The sequence below is a fragment of the Podarcis liolepis genome (genome assembly GCF_965112155.1).
Source record: "Podarcis liolepis genome assembly, chromosome: 7".
Taxonomy (NCBI): domain Eukaryota; kingdom Metazoa; phylum Chordata; class Lepidosauria; order Squamata; family Lacertidae; genus Podarcis; species Podarcis liolepis.
The window spans coordinates 2,537,216-2,553,951 of record NC_139561.1 but is presented as its reverse complement, the minus strand read 5'-3'; the positions used below and the strand labels follow the sequence as shown (position 1 = coordinate 2,553,951).

The window sequence follows — 16,736 nt, the reverse complement described above, 5'->3', positions numbered from 1 at the left end:
TTGCCTCTCAGCATAGACAGTACTGGACTACATAGTTCGGATTAATGGTCTGGCTCAATAAATGGCACTTCTTGTGTTCTCGTCTGGCCTGGTGCCTTTGACTCAAATTGTGCTCAACATATATTTGGAGTGGGCCTCTGTCTCCATGACTGCAAACAGGCTTTATGTTCACAAGATCCAGCATCTCCAGTGAAGAGGATCTCAGACAGCAGCCCTGCGGAAGACCCTTGCCTATCGCCTTGGAGGGGCAGAGCAAGTGAGAGGACCAATCCTCTGAGATGATAGAAGTCTGCTTCCAGTGTTGTTTGAGGAGAGGGATCATAGCACAGTGGGGCAGAAATGGGAATGTAGATTGCAATTGTTGCTTGTGTGTCCCCATAGGAATAGCCGGGGGGCAGGGGGGCAACTGCCCCCCCAGGTCCACAAATATTATTGAAAAGCATCGAAAGTACTCAATTATTTGAGGTACTGCCCCTCCTAGAAGCAGCCTGCCCTGGTATTTTTACCCACACCTTCCCAAGAAACTTTGATTTCTTAAAAAACAACTTTGGCTACTCTCCCCAACAAAAACCATGTCTGGAACAGAAAGCAATCCAGTGAAGTAATCCCCACTACTGCGGGGCTCAAATCCTCCGTGGCCCTGGGACCTGCTCCCGAGTAAGCATGCAACTGGGTCACATAGGAACGAGGGGGAGCAAGGGAGGGAGAAGCATCCTTCCGTACAGTTAAATGCTATTTGCACCTGTAATTCAGAGTAAGTACCAGTGAGCCGCACAGGGCTTTGCTCCTGAATAAGAATGCACAGAGTCTGAAGCGGCACAGCCCGGTGCTATTTGCGCTGGGTGGGGAGGGGGGGGGTCAAAGCCAGGACTCTTCGTGACCCCCTGGACCAGAGACGCCAGGCCCGCCTGTCTTCCACTGCCTCCCGCAGTTTGGTCAAACTCATGCTGGTAGCTTCAAGAACACCATCCAACCATCTCGTCCTCTGTCATCCCCTTCTCCTTGTGCCCTCCATCTTTCCCAACATCAGGGTCTTTTCCAGAGAGTCTTCTCTTCTCATGAGGTGGCCAAAGTCTTGGAGCCTCAGCTTCAGGATCTGTCCTTCCAGTGAGCACTCAGGGCTGATTTCCTTCAGAATGGATCGGTCTGATCTTCTTGCAGTCCATGGGACTCTCAAGAGTCTCCTCCAGCACCATAATTCAAAAGCATCCATTCTTCAGCGATCAGCCTTCTTGATGGTCCAGCTCTCGCTTCCACACATCTCTACTGGAGCCAAGAGAAAGCGGCCCCGCCTCCCGAGACCAGCGCAGCGGAGGGACGCGGCCCCTTTAAATCGCAGCTCCCCCATCTCGCAGCCCCTCCCTCCTCTTCGCCGCCTTGTTTATAACACGGCGGCGCCGAACTTGCTCCCCGCTCCTCGGCCACGCCCCCTGCGTGCCCATTGGCTGGACCCCTTCGGCTCCTGGCGCGCATTGGCCCGGGCGCCCGCAGGCAAGTTCGGAGGCGCCGGCGGCCTCGCGGTCAGCTGACCTTGGTGGGCGGCCCCTCGCCCTGTCGCTGCTGCTGCTGCGGCTGCGGCGGCTCTGGCGATGGTGGGCAGCGGCCGAGGGCCGGGGGGGCCGCCGCCGCCGCCGCTCCTCCTGCTGCTGCCTCTGCTGCTGCTGGTGCTGCTGCCGCCGGGCGGGCGGGCCGCGCTGGGGCGGAGGGGCGCGGCGGGCGAGCTCCGGGCCCGCGCAGCCACCCAGGCCACCGCTTCCTCCGCCTCGCCGCCGCCGCCGCCGCGGGCGCGGGTGATGGGCTTCCGGCTGGAGGAGGGCGCCTCGGCCGCCTGGGCCTCGGGGGGCCTGATCCGCGCCGCGCCGGGGGCCACGCTCCGCCTGCGCCTCTACGGCACCGGCCTCAGCAACCGCAGCTGGCCCTGGGGCGCCTTCGTGCCGGCCGAGGCCCCCTGCGCCCCCGCCGCCTCCCCGCCGCCCCCGCCGCCGCTGCCCCGGGCGGCGCCCCAGGTCCTGGCTGAGGGCGCGCGGGCCGTGGGGGAGCACGCGGCGCTGGTGACGGTGCAGGTGGCGCCCGGCGGCCCCGGCGGCCGCTTCCAGCTGTGCAGCCCGGCGGGGCCCGGGCAGGCGTGGGCTCGGGCCGCCCCGGGCGACGCCATCCTGGTGACGGAGGAGGAGGAGGGCGGCGGCGGCGGCGCGGGGCGGGTGTCGGCCGTGGCGCTGGCGCCCTGGCTGCCGGCCTGGCTGCTGGGCTCGCTGGTGGCGCTGCTGCTGGCGCTGCTGGCCCTGCTGCGCACGCTGCAGCTCAGCACGCTGTGGCTGGAGCCGGCCGAGCTGTACGTGCTGCGCGACTGCGGCTCGGAGCGGGAGCGCGAGGCCTGCAAGGCGCTGGAGCCGCTCCGCCAGCGCGGGGCCTTCGTGCTGTGCTCGCTGCTGCTGCTGGGCTGCGTGGCGCACGCCGCCCTGGCCGTGCTCTTCTACCAGGCGGTGGGGATGCTGGCGCCGGCCGTGCTGGGCGCCGCCGGGCTGGTCTTCCTGCTGGCCGAGGTGCTGCCCTTCGCCCTCAGCTCGCGCTGGGGGCTCTCACTGGCGCCGCGCGGGCTCTGGCTCACGCAGCTCTTCATGCTGCTCACTTTCCCGCTCTCGCTGCCGCTGAGCAAGGTGCTGGAACTGGCCCTGCAGCACGACACCAGCACCTGCCTCCTGCGGGAGAAGATCCTGGACATGGTGCGCAACAGTGACCCCTACAATGAGTTTGTTCGGGAAGAGTTCAGCAAGAGCGCCCTGCGCAACAAGACCGTGGAGGATGTGCTGACGCCGCTGGACGAGTGCTTCATGCTCAATGCCAACGCTGTGCTGGACTTCAACAACATGTCGACGATCATGCAGAGCGGCTACACCCGCATCCCCATCTACGAGGACGAGCGCACCAACCTGGTGGACATGCTCTACGTAAAGGACCTGGCCCTGGTGGATCCTGATGACTGCACCCCTCTCAGCACCATCATCAAATTCTACAATCACCCACTCCACTTTGTCTTCAACGACACCAAGCTGGACGCTGTGCTGGAGGAGTTCAAGCGAGGTAAAAGACATGCCCCTCAGTTAGGCCACTGACTTGGAAGGTCTGCCCAAGATTCTAGAGCCCTATTTCTCAACCTTGGGTCCCCAGCTGTTCTTGGACTACAACTCCCATCATCCCGGACCACTGATCCTGCTAGCTAGGGATGATGGGAGTTGTAGTCCAACAACAGCTGGGGACCCAAGGTTGAGAAACTTCTCTAGAGAGTCATTGCCAGGAGAATAGACAATTGGTTTTCAAACTATCTTCTGTGAAGCCCCAGTTTCCTTAGAACAGACATGGGAAAGCTGCTTCTCTCCAGATGCCGTTGGACTCGAGTCCATCAGTCAGCATGGCCAGTGGTGAGGGGTAATATTGCAGCTTCATCTGGAGGACCACAGGTTCCCCATACCAACTCCCACCACCCCTGGCTTGCTGGGGCTGATCCAAAATGTCTGGAGGGCACCAGGTTGGCAGAGGCTGAGTCAGGCAGTACAGCAAGAGCTGTGCCAAGTACCTCAGCTTTGCTCCAGCTGTTCTATGAGCCACATGAGCAGGCCAGGTATAAGCTGACAAGTGGGGCTTTTGTAGGTTTGGTTTTTTTGCTGCATACATGTAGTGTCCAAGTTGCAGCCAATCTCAGCATCCCAGCAAATACACACACTGAGGTAATGGCCAGGGGCAACCATGTGGCAGCCCTGTAGAGGTTTCATCTGCTTTCCTTCATGGACGTGGACAGCTAGGGGTTTTAAATACGACTTCAGGCACTGCTAATGCATAGGAACCTCATTTCTTCTTCTCCCACCCCACTTGGTTTTATTATGCTTTCCTGTACAGTCATGCCTTGGAAGTCGAACAGAATCCTTTCTGGAAGCCTGTTCGACTTCCAAAACGTTCAGAAACCAAAGCGTGGCTTCTGATTGGCTGCAGGAAACTCCTGCAGCCGATTGTAAGCTGTGGAAGCCCCATTGAACATTCAGCTTCCAAAAAAACAAGGTACAACTCTATTTGGCTTAACAATCATACTTTGGCTCTCAAACGCCTTGTGAGTCAAACGTTTTGGCTCCCGAACGCTGCAAACCCAGAAGTGAGTGTTCCGGTTTGCAAATGCGCTTTGGAACCCAAACAGCCAACTGGAAGCTGCGCCTTGGTTTCCAAACGTTTTCGGAAGTTGAATGGACTTACGGAATGGATTTCATTCAAGAACCAAGGTACGGCTGCAAATAAGTGTAGATATGTTACTAGTTCAGTAGTAACTAGTCCTTTCCGGTCACCTGAGAGGCTGCAATAATGTCTCCAGCTGTCTAGGCCTTGAACCTGCTGGAGTTAAGTGTGTAGGAACCTATTCTGCACTCAGAACTTTTCTGGGTAAGCACAGGCCCTCTAGATGCTGAGCAGAACAAACTCTTTGACTTAAGAAACTTGACCTTACTATATGCATCGTGGATGTATAATACTGTCTCTGGAATATATCACTTCTGAAAGGGCTCGTATAATGGATTGTTCCTCTGAACCAGCAGAGCGCCAACAACCACAGCAAAATGCTCTTCAAGTACAAAAAGGTGTATCTGGGAGGAAGCCAGGTCCAAACCTGCCATGCTTCTATGGAGGAGCATTCCATCTTGTCATCTCCCACCTGAAGTGGTACAGTCCAGACATAGGTTGACCACCTCAAAGGCAGCAAGGCTAGTGGTTGCCCAGTGTGTAATGAACCACCCTCTGTTTCCATGGTTACCCTTCCACCATGGCGGTCTGTGGGTAGGGCAAGAGGCCAGTCTTCCTCCCAACTTCAGAGCTGCAGAGGGGGCTGGATGCCATCCTGTTGGGTGGCAATCTCTGCCCCAGCTCCAGTTCTAAGGTGGCTGCAAAAGAAGACTCTTGAGTTGTGTGGCAGCTACACAGAAAAGGAGCTTGGGGAGTCTTGGCTCTGCGGGGCCATATTGGCAAAGAAAAAACCCAACTGCTGTTATTGTTTTATTCATTTATGGAAGTACTAATTTATTTAAGTTTCAAGGCAACTCACCATCGTACAAAAACTAATGATAGGTCTAAAAACAATACAAATAAGACCCAAAGTAGAGACCTAAAAACATTATTTTCAGAAGGCTGATTTGAAAAGTTAGTCGCAACAATAATGTCACTTCAGTTGTTTCCGTAAACAGGGATCATACCTCAACAGGGATGGTGTTCTGCCAAGCAGGAGAAGCCCCACTGAAAGCCCCACTCCAGGTTGCTGTGGGGTGGGCTTCAGATACTTAAGGGACAGTAAGGAGAGGGATTCCCACAGGACGCAGTGGCTTGCTGGGTGTAGAAGGAATGAGGCGGTCTCTCAGGTCACCTGGTTCCAAGCTGTAAAGGGCCTTGTGTGATGGGATCAAAACCTTGAACCTGGTCTGGTGCTCCTGGTTTTCCCTGCTCCAGAGCAGAAAGGAAGGCAGCAGTGGGTTGGATGCCACTGTTGAAAAGTGCTCTGCATGTCCCTTCTCTAAAAGCAAGCGGTGCTCTAGTCATCTTCCAGTGCCCAGCTGCCCATTCTCCTCCCCACCCCTTCCCCTAGGAAAAATCACAAGGAGTTTTAGGGTTTTCTGTGCATATGCATTCAGAGCACCTTTAAGGGACCAAACCAACAAGCTTCCCTTGTGTCCAGGCCTCCTTGCTTGGAGTGCCTGTAGCATAGGTTGTATCTGCGTAGGCTTTCCTTGAGCAGAGAAATATTCTTGTTTTTAAACTAGTAGGCCTTCATCTCCTTTTCCTCCCCTAGCCCTTCTCCCTCCTGAAGCATTTGGCAGGAATAGCTGGGTGGCACCCGTGACCTTTGCATACCTGCAGGGATCTGGCTTGCCCTGCTGAGAAACAGAGCAGCCAAGTTCACGGGTTCAGTTCTCCAGCCTTACCACTTCCAAGCAGGCCCCAGGCCATTTTATTCTGGGAGAATAAGCCTCCTAAGAATCTTACACATCCAGCCCTCCCTCCCCCTCTCATGCACACAGATTGGTTGTCCTTACAACTAAGAAGCTGCTTTCCCCTTCTCCTGGCATGTGACGAAAATGAACAGCTTTGCCCCCTTTCACCTCAACCTTTGGAACAAGATTGGCTGCTCCGTCTCCATCGCCTCCTTTCTGTGCTGCCTTTCATTTTGCTTATTTGTTTAGAGCAGAAATGAGGGAACTGTGGCCCTTCAGATTCTGTTGCACTACCAGCTGCATCGCCCTGACCGTTGTTAATGATGGCTGGGGCTGATGGGAGTTGTAGTTCAGCAACATCTGGTGGGGGGCAAGGTTTTCCGCATGCATTTGTACCCAGCTCTTCAGCCATAAGGATCCCAGAGCAACCTATGGACAAGTCAGTCCCTGCCCACAGGCTTTGCAATTGTTGAGACATGACACACAAGTAAAAAGGGACAGGGAGCAGAAAGTGGGGGTGCAGACTGCATGTCCCAGCACAGCTTTGGGAGTTAGAAATCCACAGTGGTGGGAGTCTGATCCTGCTCTAGTAGCACATAAACAAGGAGTAGCACACAGGAGAAAGGGAGAGACACAATAAATCATCGACAACATTGTCCAACCTTCCCCGGCCTGGTGGCCACCAGATGGACTACAGCTCTTATCAGCCCAAGCCATGGCTGTGCTTGCTGGGGATGAAGGGAGCTGTAGTCCAAAGCACCCAGTGATTGTCACGTTGGGGAGCGGTGGCCTAGTCTGGCAGGCAGCTTTCAGGGCTATTGAGTAAAGGCCTTTCCCAGCTCTGCTTCTGGATATCATTTTAAAGAGACCCTCGGAACTGAACTGGTGACTTCTGGGTTGCAAAGCAGTTGTTCTTCTACCGCTTAGTTGTGGTCATTGTCACAAACCCTGCTGGATGAGTCCAGTGGCCTACTAAGTTCAGCATCCTGTTTTTGCAGTGGCCAAAGAGATGCTCATGGGAAACCCTCGCACAGGACTTGTGCACAAAAGCCCCCTCGCCTCCTGTGGGTTCCAGCAACTGGCGTTCAGAAGCAGTGCTGCGCCTGACTCCTACTGTGGAGGCAGAGCAGAGCCATCAGGGCTAGTAGCCAGTGATAGCCTGATCCTCCTCCATTACTTTGTCTAATCTTCTCTAAGTCACCCACTTGGTGGCCATCACTGCTTCCTGTAGTTTAACTGTGTGCTGCAGGAAGAAGTGCTTGCTTTCATCTCTCCCAAACATTCTCGGGGTGTTGAAGTCTGTGGCCAGTTTCAACCCTGTTGCCTCTTCTGCCTTTTCTGTTCAGGCATCTTTGAGGGTGGCAGAGCAGACCCTGGAAGCAAAACCCACCAGGATAGGTGGGAAATCTCAGTCCCAGGGGCCAGGCATGGATGTCCAGATCTCTCTGTTTGGCCCTTGGAACTCTTTCCCCAGGCCACACCCTCACTTGTGTCTTTTTCCTGGCTTGAACATGGCCTTGGGCTGTGATTTATATCTCTCTATTTATTTGTTTATCAAAATTTATATACAACTTGATTGTAATAAAACCTTGAAGTGGTATACAAACTTTTGAAAGGTAGTTAAAATTAACAATTGGCTAAAAAGAGATTAAACCACATGTCAGTATTCTGCATGCCTGGGTAGGAATGCCTAGGGAAAATGTTTTAAGCAAGCACTGAAAAGGGCACTGCCAGGGCGCCTGTGTGAAGGCAATAGGCAGGGAAGTCCAAAGTATAGGTGCTGCTATTCCAAAAGATGGATTCTTCCGAGTGCAGAATGAGCTTGCTTGTCTAGATGAATAAATGGTGTGTAGAAAATTCTGGTCTTTATGTGGCTGGAATGGGAAAGAACCACATCTATGGCTCTGCCCACTGTTTGGCCTCTTGCTCCTCCCACCCCTGGGAGGTTGCCCAGGAGAAAATGCCACCCCTGGGGTGAAAAATGTTCCCCATTCCTGCAGTAGGAATTTCTGCTGCACCTGCTGCTCTTGCACAGCTCCTGTTCAGTTCACTGGTGCTCACTCAGGAGAACTTTCAAGTGCATTGTGCCCCATGTTAACATGGGGTGCCGTTGGGATTTTCCTCCTTGGGCACCAGGAGTCCTAGCCACTGCAGCTGCTCTCTCTTGAGTTCATTCCACTAAGCTGGAGGAACCCCGATGGAAAACGGGGTTCTGCCGCTCTCTTTGACTCCCTCCTGTCCTCAAACAAGGCCAGAAGCAGGCAGCCTTGGTGTAGGAGGTAACATTGCCAGCCTTTAAGGAGTTCAGAGTGTTTTCAAAGGAAGAAAACAGCTACCTTCTAATGCTGCAAAGGGCTCTGGTCGCTCCAGGTGGCACATGGCCAGAACTAGCAGATGGGGGCAAATTCCAGGGAGCCAGGCGTGGTCTAAAAACCTTGAGAAGCTCATTGAAGAGAGAGATGGGCTGTTTGGAGCCTTCACGTGAATGACCCTGCAGGAGATCCTTGGAGCCAGCAGGGGGACATTCCACTTGTTTTGCATTGCTTGGCTGAACCCAGCTATTATCGGGAGCCTCGTCTGGGTGCGAGCCAGCAGCCTCCACAGAGAAGCCTATGATCTGAGCCAGTCTGTGGGTGCAATATTCTCCTAATCTGTCATCAGAGCAATTGGCTGGGCTAGAGGATATGTTTTAGCTAGTGAGATGAGGTTTGCATTGTTCACTCTGTATTTAAGAAATGCAAACAGCAAAAACAAGGATACATCTAATGATCCACTAAAAGCGAAACGGTGGGGTCAACAGCAGTAGCTTTAGAGCAAGACTCCCAAGAGACTGAGATTGCAAAATGCTAAAGGCTTGGGGAAATTAAAAGTTTTCACCTGGCGCTTAAACGATGACATAGTAGGCACTAAACAAGTATACCCTCCCTCAGACCACATTCAGAAGGTGGGCTGTTAGTGCCTATAAATAAATGGAGAGGGTATTTCATAGTCAGGCTACCACTACAGCAAAGTCTCCGTCACAGGAGAGACTGAGCCCAAATTGGTGGCTCAGTTGATGGAGGACAGAGCTATCTGTGGCTACTGCCCGTCGCTCCCTGTGCCCTACCTCCAGCATCAGAGGCTGGTTGCCTCTGCATACTGCTTGCTTTGCAGCAGGCTTCCTATTGGGGTGCCTGGTTGGGCACCGTGGAAACAGGATGCTAGATTGGCCTTTGATCTCATCCAGTAGGGCTCTTTTCATGAGGAAATCAATATAGTTCTTTCCCTTTGCCAACCTGGTGCCCTCCCAAATATTTTGGATCACAGCACCCACCAGCTGCAGCCAGAAAGTGCCAAATGTGTGTTGTAGGCCGGAACATCTGGGGGGCACCAGGTTGGCAAAGGCTTCTGTACCTCCATGTACTGCGCCAGAAAACCTAGGAGCCTGCCTTTGGAATGTTTGGTGCAATTGTGCATGGGCCGCCTGTTTCCATGCTATTATTCTATTTGCGCATTTAATTGTCAGGTGCTGAGTGGTAGGAATGTGAAATAGGAGGTGCTGGATGTTGCTGGAGGTAAAGTAGATGGGCAAGGATGGAGACTGTTGCCCAGCCAGGAATCCAGGACTGCATTTTCTGTGGTTGCTCGGTCTGTCCAGGTAAAAATGCAGCCCGATGGGCCTGGGAACCTTAGCCACTCAAAGCCTGCACAAACCACATTATGTTTTGAACCAGATGCAGGAATATTTTTGTCTGCAATGCTTCTCCTCTATCTGTTTTTATCTTGTGTATGAAGAGGGTCTTGTGGCAAGCTCTGCCCATTTCTTCTTCTTAACGGTCTTGTTCTTTACCAATCCCCGTGCCTTCGTGTTCCTTTTTCCCAGGTAAATCGCACATGGCGATTGTTCAGAAGGTAAACAATGAAGGTGAAGGCGACCCTTTCTACGAAGTCATGGGCTTGGTGACATTGGAAGATGTCATTGAGGAGATAATAAAATCAGAGATCATGGATGAGTCAGATGACTACAGTAAGTGGGTTTCGTGCAGGTATGGCCTGTTTGGGGCTTCTCTTCTTCCGCTCCCCCTCCCTCTCTTGCCCTTTTTGTTTAGCAAAGACATGTTTTAAACCTCCCTTCCCCTGTAAGGAGTGGACTTGCATCCTAGGTGGTGGTAGCTGCTTAATTTGCTGGTTCAGGTGGGCAGGGGAAGATACAAGGGGAGTATTCAGAAGTGTTATTTTTCACCTGTGTTGGAAGTGGTGCAGTTTACCACCTCATTTTGCTGCATTTATAGTCCTCGTATATAGCTACTAAGTTGGTGGGGTAGGATTTATACAAATTCCTTTTCCTACTCCAGAATTGGGAAATAGCTTGGCCTATTTATGCATGCGGGAGGATGAGGCAGTAGAAAGCTGATGGTAAAATGGGGGCTGCATCAGGTCAAGTTGCAAGAAGGGGATTACAGTTTTAGATGCTTCTCTTGACTTATTTAAAAACAATTGCAATTAAAACACTGGCACTAGAAAAGGTTCTCCTGCACCCTTTTGTCGGTTGGAGAGGTTTTCTATTTGACATAAACTTTTCATGTAGGAGAGCAAAGGAAAGTGATGACTGATGTGTGCCCTGACGTTCACTCAGCCAACGGGTTCTGCTGCAAGTCTGTTCACAGCTGGGGGAAGAAAAGCAGGGAAGCCCCAGATCCTCAGCTCAGAACCAGAGACAGTGTGTAGCTGCTGTCACAAGTATTTCACTCAGGAGATGGCAGTTCTGTACTGCTAATAAATGGATGTGTGCCCTGCAGGGAGATTTGTATTTGGAGAAGCAGGGAGCAGGCTGGGGTGCCATTGAGCATGGGGACTCCTGCAGTGGGAATTCCATGGAATCAAAGATTCAGGTGTGTTGGAGATAACTGATCGCCCTCAGAGTGCAGTGCATTGCTTGCCCTTTTTAGGTAGTTGCAGCTGGAATGACAACTGGCGGTAGTTACTAAAAAATGGCAAGGAAATTTGTTTAGTGCTCAGACTACACATCTTTATTCCTTGGAGCATCAGTGATTTTCATTTCCTCTTTACACCTAGGGCTGTGTGTGTGTGTGTGTGTGTGTGTGTGTGCCTAAATAAATAAATCAAAAATCTGTACCAAGCTATCCTAACTTTTCCACCCTGAATAAATACTGCATAGATTTTCCACCCTGAATAAATACAAATTCACACAAAATAGGCTCACTTTCTGGGCTGCATCATAATGGGCGCCGGGGGGGGGGAGTTGTACACATGTGAACAACATGGGTTAGAAACTTAGGGGCGGGGTATTAAAACTAAGATTCCCAGGAAACTCAGTTCTGCAGTCATAAGTATTCTGCATTTTTTCCTGTACTTGTGCAGAATTGTTGAATCCCTACCGTCATGTTTTACAAGAGAACCCACCAGTGCTAGTAAGGATGGATGGCTTGATTCTTCTGCCTCCTGTTGTCTTTTTTGGCTTTCTCTCCCATCCCTCTAGGGGAGAACAAATTGAAAAAGAAGCCGCCTGCACTTGGGACCTTGATGGACCGCAGGAAAGAAGATTTCTCCTTGTTCAAAGTGTCCGACAATGAGTACAAGGTGAAAATCTCTCCCCAGTTACTCCTGGCTACGCAGCGCTTCTTATCCAGAGGTAAGAGCAGGGAAGAGATCTTGCCGTCTGGCAGTTTTTGTTCCTTCCCTCCCTCCACCACCACCACCTTCCACCATCTCTGCTCAAGGGGCTACACTGGGTTTGGATGCTTATTCCAAGGTTTATTTTCCCTCTGAAATGTGTGTTTTTAATCCAGTTAAGTGGCTGATAACTGTGTTACAAGGATGGGAGATGCTCAAAGTCCAACATAACTTGGGAATTCAAAATATATTTTGGTTATGTTAATATAATTTTGTTTTGCTTGGTAAGTAAAATGTGTGTAAAATTGCATAGAAATCATTAAAAATGATTGCCAAGTACTTGCAGTTATGGCATATATTCAGATTATTCTTGTTATTATTTACCATTACCTGACATTTTCAGAAGGTTTTCGGAAAGCAGTTTATGTGCTTCTTCATTAGATGTAAACTTATCAAGCTAAATGTTGTCCATTCACAAAAATAACAGATTTGAATTCCTCACAACCAAAAACATATTTTTAAGACCTCTCACTGAAGAAATTAAGTTTCACCCCCTAAAATCACACGCCCTGAATGCCGTATGGGAATTTGCAAATACAGAAGTTCTTGAGCATCCCTTTCAGCAGCCAAGAGAGAGATTTGATTTTCATGCTCCCTAAGGACAGCACAGCAACGAAAGCCCCTCTGCAGATGCAAGACCACACACTATATTGCTGTATCCTTCATTTAACCGTCTCTCTTGTCTGACGAGAGCCGGAGACTGAAGGGTCTCTTCCTCAAACTGATACATTTCAAGGCCATGCTGAAATTCAAACATATTCCACCAAGGGGCAGTGCTAGTTGTTGGACTACAACTTTCATCAGCCCCAGCTGGCGTGGCCAGTGTTCATGAATGAAGGAAGTTCTAGCTAATGTTCTGAATGAGAGCCAGTGTGGTTAGAGTGTCAGACTAGGGTTCAAATCCCCTGCGTGGCCATGAAGCTGAGTGGGTCATTGTCTCTCAGCCTAACCTGCCTTACAGGGTTGTTGTGAAGATAAAATGGAAGAGAGGAAGAGCCGTGTATGACACCTGTTCTCCTCCCAACTTGGGGAGAAAGCGGAGGCCGCGTGGCCTCACATCGCCACCTCCATTGGGCTGCTGTGAGTGAATAGGGCCTTTTGGGTGGCAGCACCTCCCCAGACACACTTGACTGCTCTGTATTCTTCTAACCTTTAAGGCACCAGGTTAAAATTTTATTCTCTCAGGCATTTAATGAGATGATTGTTTGCTATGCTGGGTCTTTTGTAAAGCAGTTTGTTCTTTCTTTTGTTGATGTTGAATCCTAAATGTGAAGTTTCTCCTTTTATTCTTTCTGCCTATTTTTACTGTTGTTTGATTTCTAAATTTCTAAGTCTGAACTGGCTGGTGCTACCTTTTCTGTCTCCTCCACACGCTTCCCTGCAGAGGTGGATCTCTTCAGCCCAGCCCGAATCTCTGAGAAGGTCCTGTTGCAGCTGCTGAAACACCCCAGTGTCAACCAGGACGTCAAGTTTGATGACAGCAACCGCCTTGCTGCTGAGCATTACCTGTACCAGCGCAACCAGCCAGTCAATTACTTCATCCTCATCCTGCAGGTACCACACTTCAAACATGTGGCCCCCAAAGTCCCCATCTGGCCCTTACAATACCCCGCACTGGCCCTATTTCACACAATCCTCAAATGTAGGGTTATATATAAAAAGAACACTATACAGTGGTACCTTGGTTGTCGAACTTAATCCGTTCTGGAAATCTGTTCGACTTCTGGAACCATTTGAAAACCAAGGCTCGGCTTCCGATTGGCTGCACTCAATTGGAAGCCACATTGGACGTTTGGCTCCCAAAAAACGTTTGCAAACCAGAACGCTTGCTTCCAGGTTTGCGGTGTTCAGGAGCCGATTTGTACAGGAGCCAAGCCCTTCGGGAACCAAGGTACCACTAGGTATGTATGTGTATATATCTAGAGAGAGAGAGAGTGGGGGGGGGGGGAGAGAGAGAGAGGTTTTATCCCCTCCTTCCTCCTAAGAGCTCATGGTTCTTGCCTCTCCTCCCATTTTTATTTTCACAACTACAGTGGGGCCTCGCAAGACAAAAAGAATTCGTTCCGCGAGTCTTTTCGTCTTGCAATGTTTTTCGTCTTGCGAAGCGCGGTCCGTCGCAACTGCGCCTCTTCAAGCGGCTTTAAAAAAAAAGTGCAAGACGTTTTCGTCTTGCAAAGCAAGCCCATAGGGAAATTTGTCTAGCGAAGCAACGCAAAACCAAAAAACCCTTTCGTCTAGCAAGTTTTCCGTCTTGCGAGGCATTCGTCTTGCGGGGCACCACTGTACTTTGCTTGGTGGATTAGGCAAAGCAGCTGGCCCAAGGTCACCCATTAAATTTCATGGCTGCACAAGGATTTTAACCCAGATCACCCCAGCCCTGGTCCAGCATTCTCATCACTGCACCTCTCTGCCTGTTCAGCTGTGAGACAGGCAGAAATAATGCAGGTAGAGCATGCAATGAAGTCGGGGGGAAGGGAAAGCTTTACCCTTCGAGTCAGCCTGGCGTGCAGCATTGGGGTAATATAACCGGGCTTAGGGCAGCTAACATCAAAATATACAATATATTAAGACATAAAATTCAGCAATCGACTGAAATACAGCTTGAAATCGGATTAAAATCAAAATAAGAACAGTTGGCTACCCAATAATAATAAATTTTATTTAGAGTTATTTAGAGTAGAGTTAGAGGTGCCTTAGTTCAACCCCTGGATCCACTGTGAGTCCACAGGTGACCTTGGGTCAGTCCTTCCCTCTTTTCTCCAGCATAGCCTACCTCACACGGCTGTTGTAAAGATGAAATTCATGCACAGGAGCACTGTGGCAACATCTTGGTCTACAACCTACCATTTCAGATACTACTGCCATACAACATTGTTTACAAATACTAATGGCATGTGATTTTTTAATATATTGTTTGCATTCTCTATCCTCTTACCCCCCCCTCCCCTAAGGAGACCAAGGTGGGGAACACATGGATCTCCCCAGCCCAAGTTTTCCCCTCACAACCACCCTGTGAGGTAGGTTAGGCTAAGAGAGAGTGAATAGCCCCCGTGCTGCCCAGTGAGCATCCCAGGAGAGCGGCAGTGAAGTCTAGCGGAGGGCAAACTCAGGTCCCCGACTCTCTTTTTCTGTGCAGAAGCCATGAGGTGACCTGCCAGACTTATTGAGAGAGTCGCCTTGCACTTGCAAGGAATGAGGTGATAGCAGTTGCTTGTGATTGATTAACATAAAGGAAATTGGAGAATGAGCAGAACATCCAGCCAGAGGCAGAACCCTTTATTTTGTTCCCTGCTTCCAACTAACCATTTTCATGGTTCCACTTCTTTGCGTTTCTAATGAAATCTAAAGGTTTCACTGCAGCTGACAGGAGAGCTTTTGTTAAAGCTTATATGTTTTGCAAAATAAATTTTTCTGTGACTCTCAGCTGATCCTAATTTTGCTCTGTGGGTGCAGTGCATGTGTCTATATGGACCAGCAGAGGGGCTTGCACTTTGGGGCAAATTCTTGGAGGATAAGGCTAGCCACGGCTGCTGCTAGATGACAGCTGTGGGCCGCCTCTCGCACTGGAAACGGAAGGCTTCTGCATACCGCTAGCTGGGGAGCGCAAGGGAGCGCAGTTGCTCTCGTGTCTGGCTTCTGCCCAGAGGTCGACCTCTCTGAGAACAGAAGGATGGACGAGATGGGTCTTTGGTCTGCTCTGGCAGGGATCTTCCATCGTCGGAGTAGACTCTCCACAGGGCCATTGCAATGAGCCTCAGCACTGCACGATTCACCACTGCCTCACAGGAGGGAGGATTTATACCTGGGCTTCCCGACAGCCCCCGCCATCCTCCATCATCATTTATTTATTTGTATACTGCCCTTCATTGGAAGGTCACAGGGTATTGCTGGACATCTCCATCACTTTTCTGCCAAGGCATCCAGGACTTAGCTATTAACCCGAACAAATGGTACCAAATAGCTCTGGCTCCCTATCAGTGGGAATGCTCTCCCTGGGGCTGACTCCTTTTCACCCTCCCCCCCCCCCAGGCCTTTGGATAGACTGAGATGCTGCTGCTGTTTCTGGGGCGCTGGCAAATCTTCCTGAGGCTGTGGTGGGGGTGGTTCTGTTTCTGTGCTGTAACATACAGTGGTACCTTGGTCTACGAACAGCCTACTTTCTGAACTTTTTGGATTACGAACACTTCAAACCCGGAAATGAGTGCTCCACGTTGCGTTTTTTTTGGGGGGGGATTGCGAACATACTCTGGGGTGCAGTTCCATTTTGTCGGCACAGCCTTCTGCCGCTCAGCCCCGGCTGTGGCAGCGTCACAGCACTCCCCAGGAGTAGAGATTATCGGTGCGCCTTCGGCCTCCTTCTCCCCCGAGGTGCGCTGCATTTAGGGACTTGCTCACGAGTCAGCCTGGCAGCTCCACCGAGCACGCTGTTGCTGACACGGACCGGCAGCAGCTCCCCGGGGTTTTGGGTAAAGAACGGGCTCCTCTTTTCCCCGGGCCGACAGCAACTGGCGTCTCTCTCGCTCTCTCCATCTTCCCCGGCACTGGGTGCTTCTGGGTGGCGCTGCCATGGCCGGCGCTGAGCGACAAGGCCGTGCCGACAAAACGGAAGTGCACCACGAACGGAGTACGTTCTCAATCTTCCCCCCCCCCAAAAAAACACAACCTGGAGCACTCATTTCTGGGTTTGAAGTGTTCATAATCCAAAAAGTTTGGTAAAGTAGGCTGTTTGTAGACCTCTGCCGTCGCTGCAGCATCAAAGGCTGTGCCACCCACCCCCTTCCCCTGGTACTGGGTGTCACCCTGTGCAGCCGCCACTCCGGGCCCCAGAGCACGCCAAGCAGCTCAGCCCCAGAAGTGACTGCTGCAGCATTGGCTCACCGGGCGCAGGACGGCGTGGGCAGGATGCTGGCGCCGCCAATGCAGTAAGGGTTTTTATACTGGGTAGTAGATTGCAGCCTGGTCTATTGCTTTCATTTTATGGATTAATGGCCTCGTTAGATAGTAAAATTCATGTGAAATTGCTGTTTTAGGGGTTGCTTTTCCATCGTCTGGAATGGATTAATCTGTTTTACATTACTTTCTGTGGGAAAGCACGCCTTGGTT

General features: G+C 51.2%; 1 protein-coding gene across 2 annotated transcripts in view; it reads left to right on the top strand.

Annotated features, from left to right (window-relative positions):
- Positions 1–1,550: 1,550 nt before the first annotated feature.
- Positions 1,551–16,736, top strand: part of CNNM3 (cyclin and CBS domain divalent metal cation transport mediator 3) — a 30,332-nt gene continuing 15,146 nt past the window's right edge. For both annotated transcript variants that reach the window (XR_014528654.1, XM_083514222.1), the window contains exons 1-4: positions 1,551–3,081; positions 9,823–9,966; positions 11,440–11,592; positions 13,018–13,187. Coding sequence is in view for 1 of the 2 variants with exons in the window: in XM_083514222.1 (XP_083370348.1) it covers positions 1,590–3,081; positions 9,823–9,966; positions 11,440–11,592; positions 13,018–13,187 (1,959 nt within the window). In the remaining variant the exon portion in view is untranslated. The remainder of the gene's footprint in view (positions 3,082–9,822; positions 9,967–11,439; positions 11,593–13,017; positions 13,188–16,736) is intronic.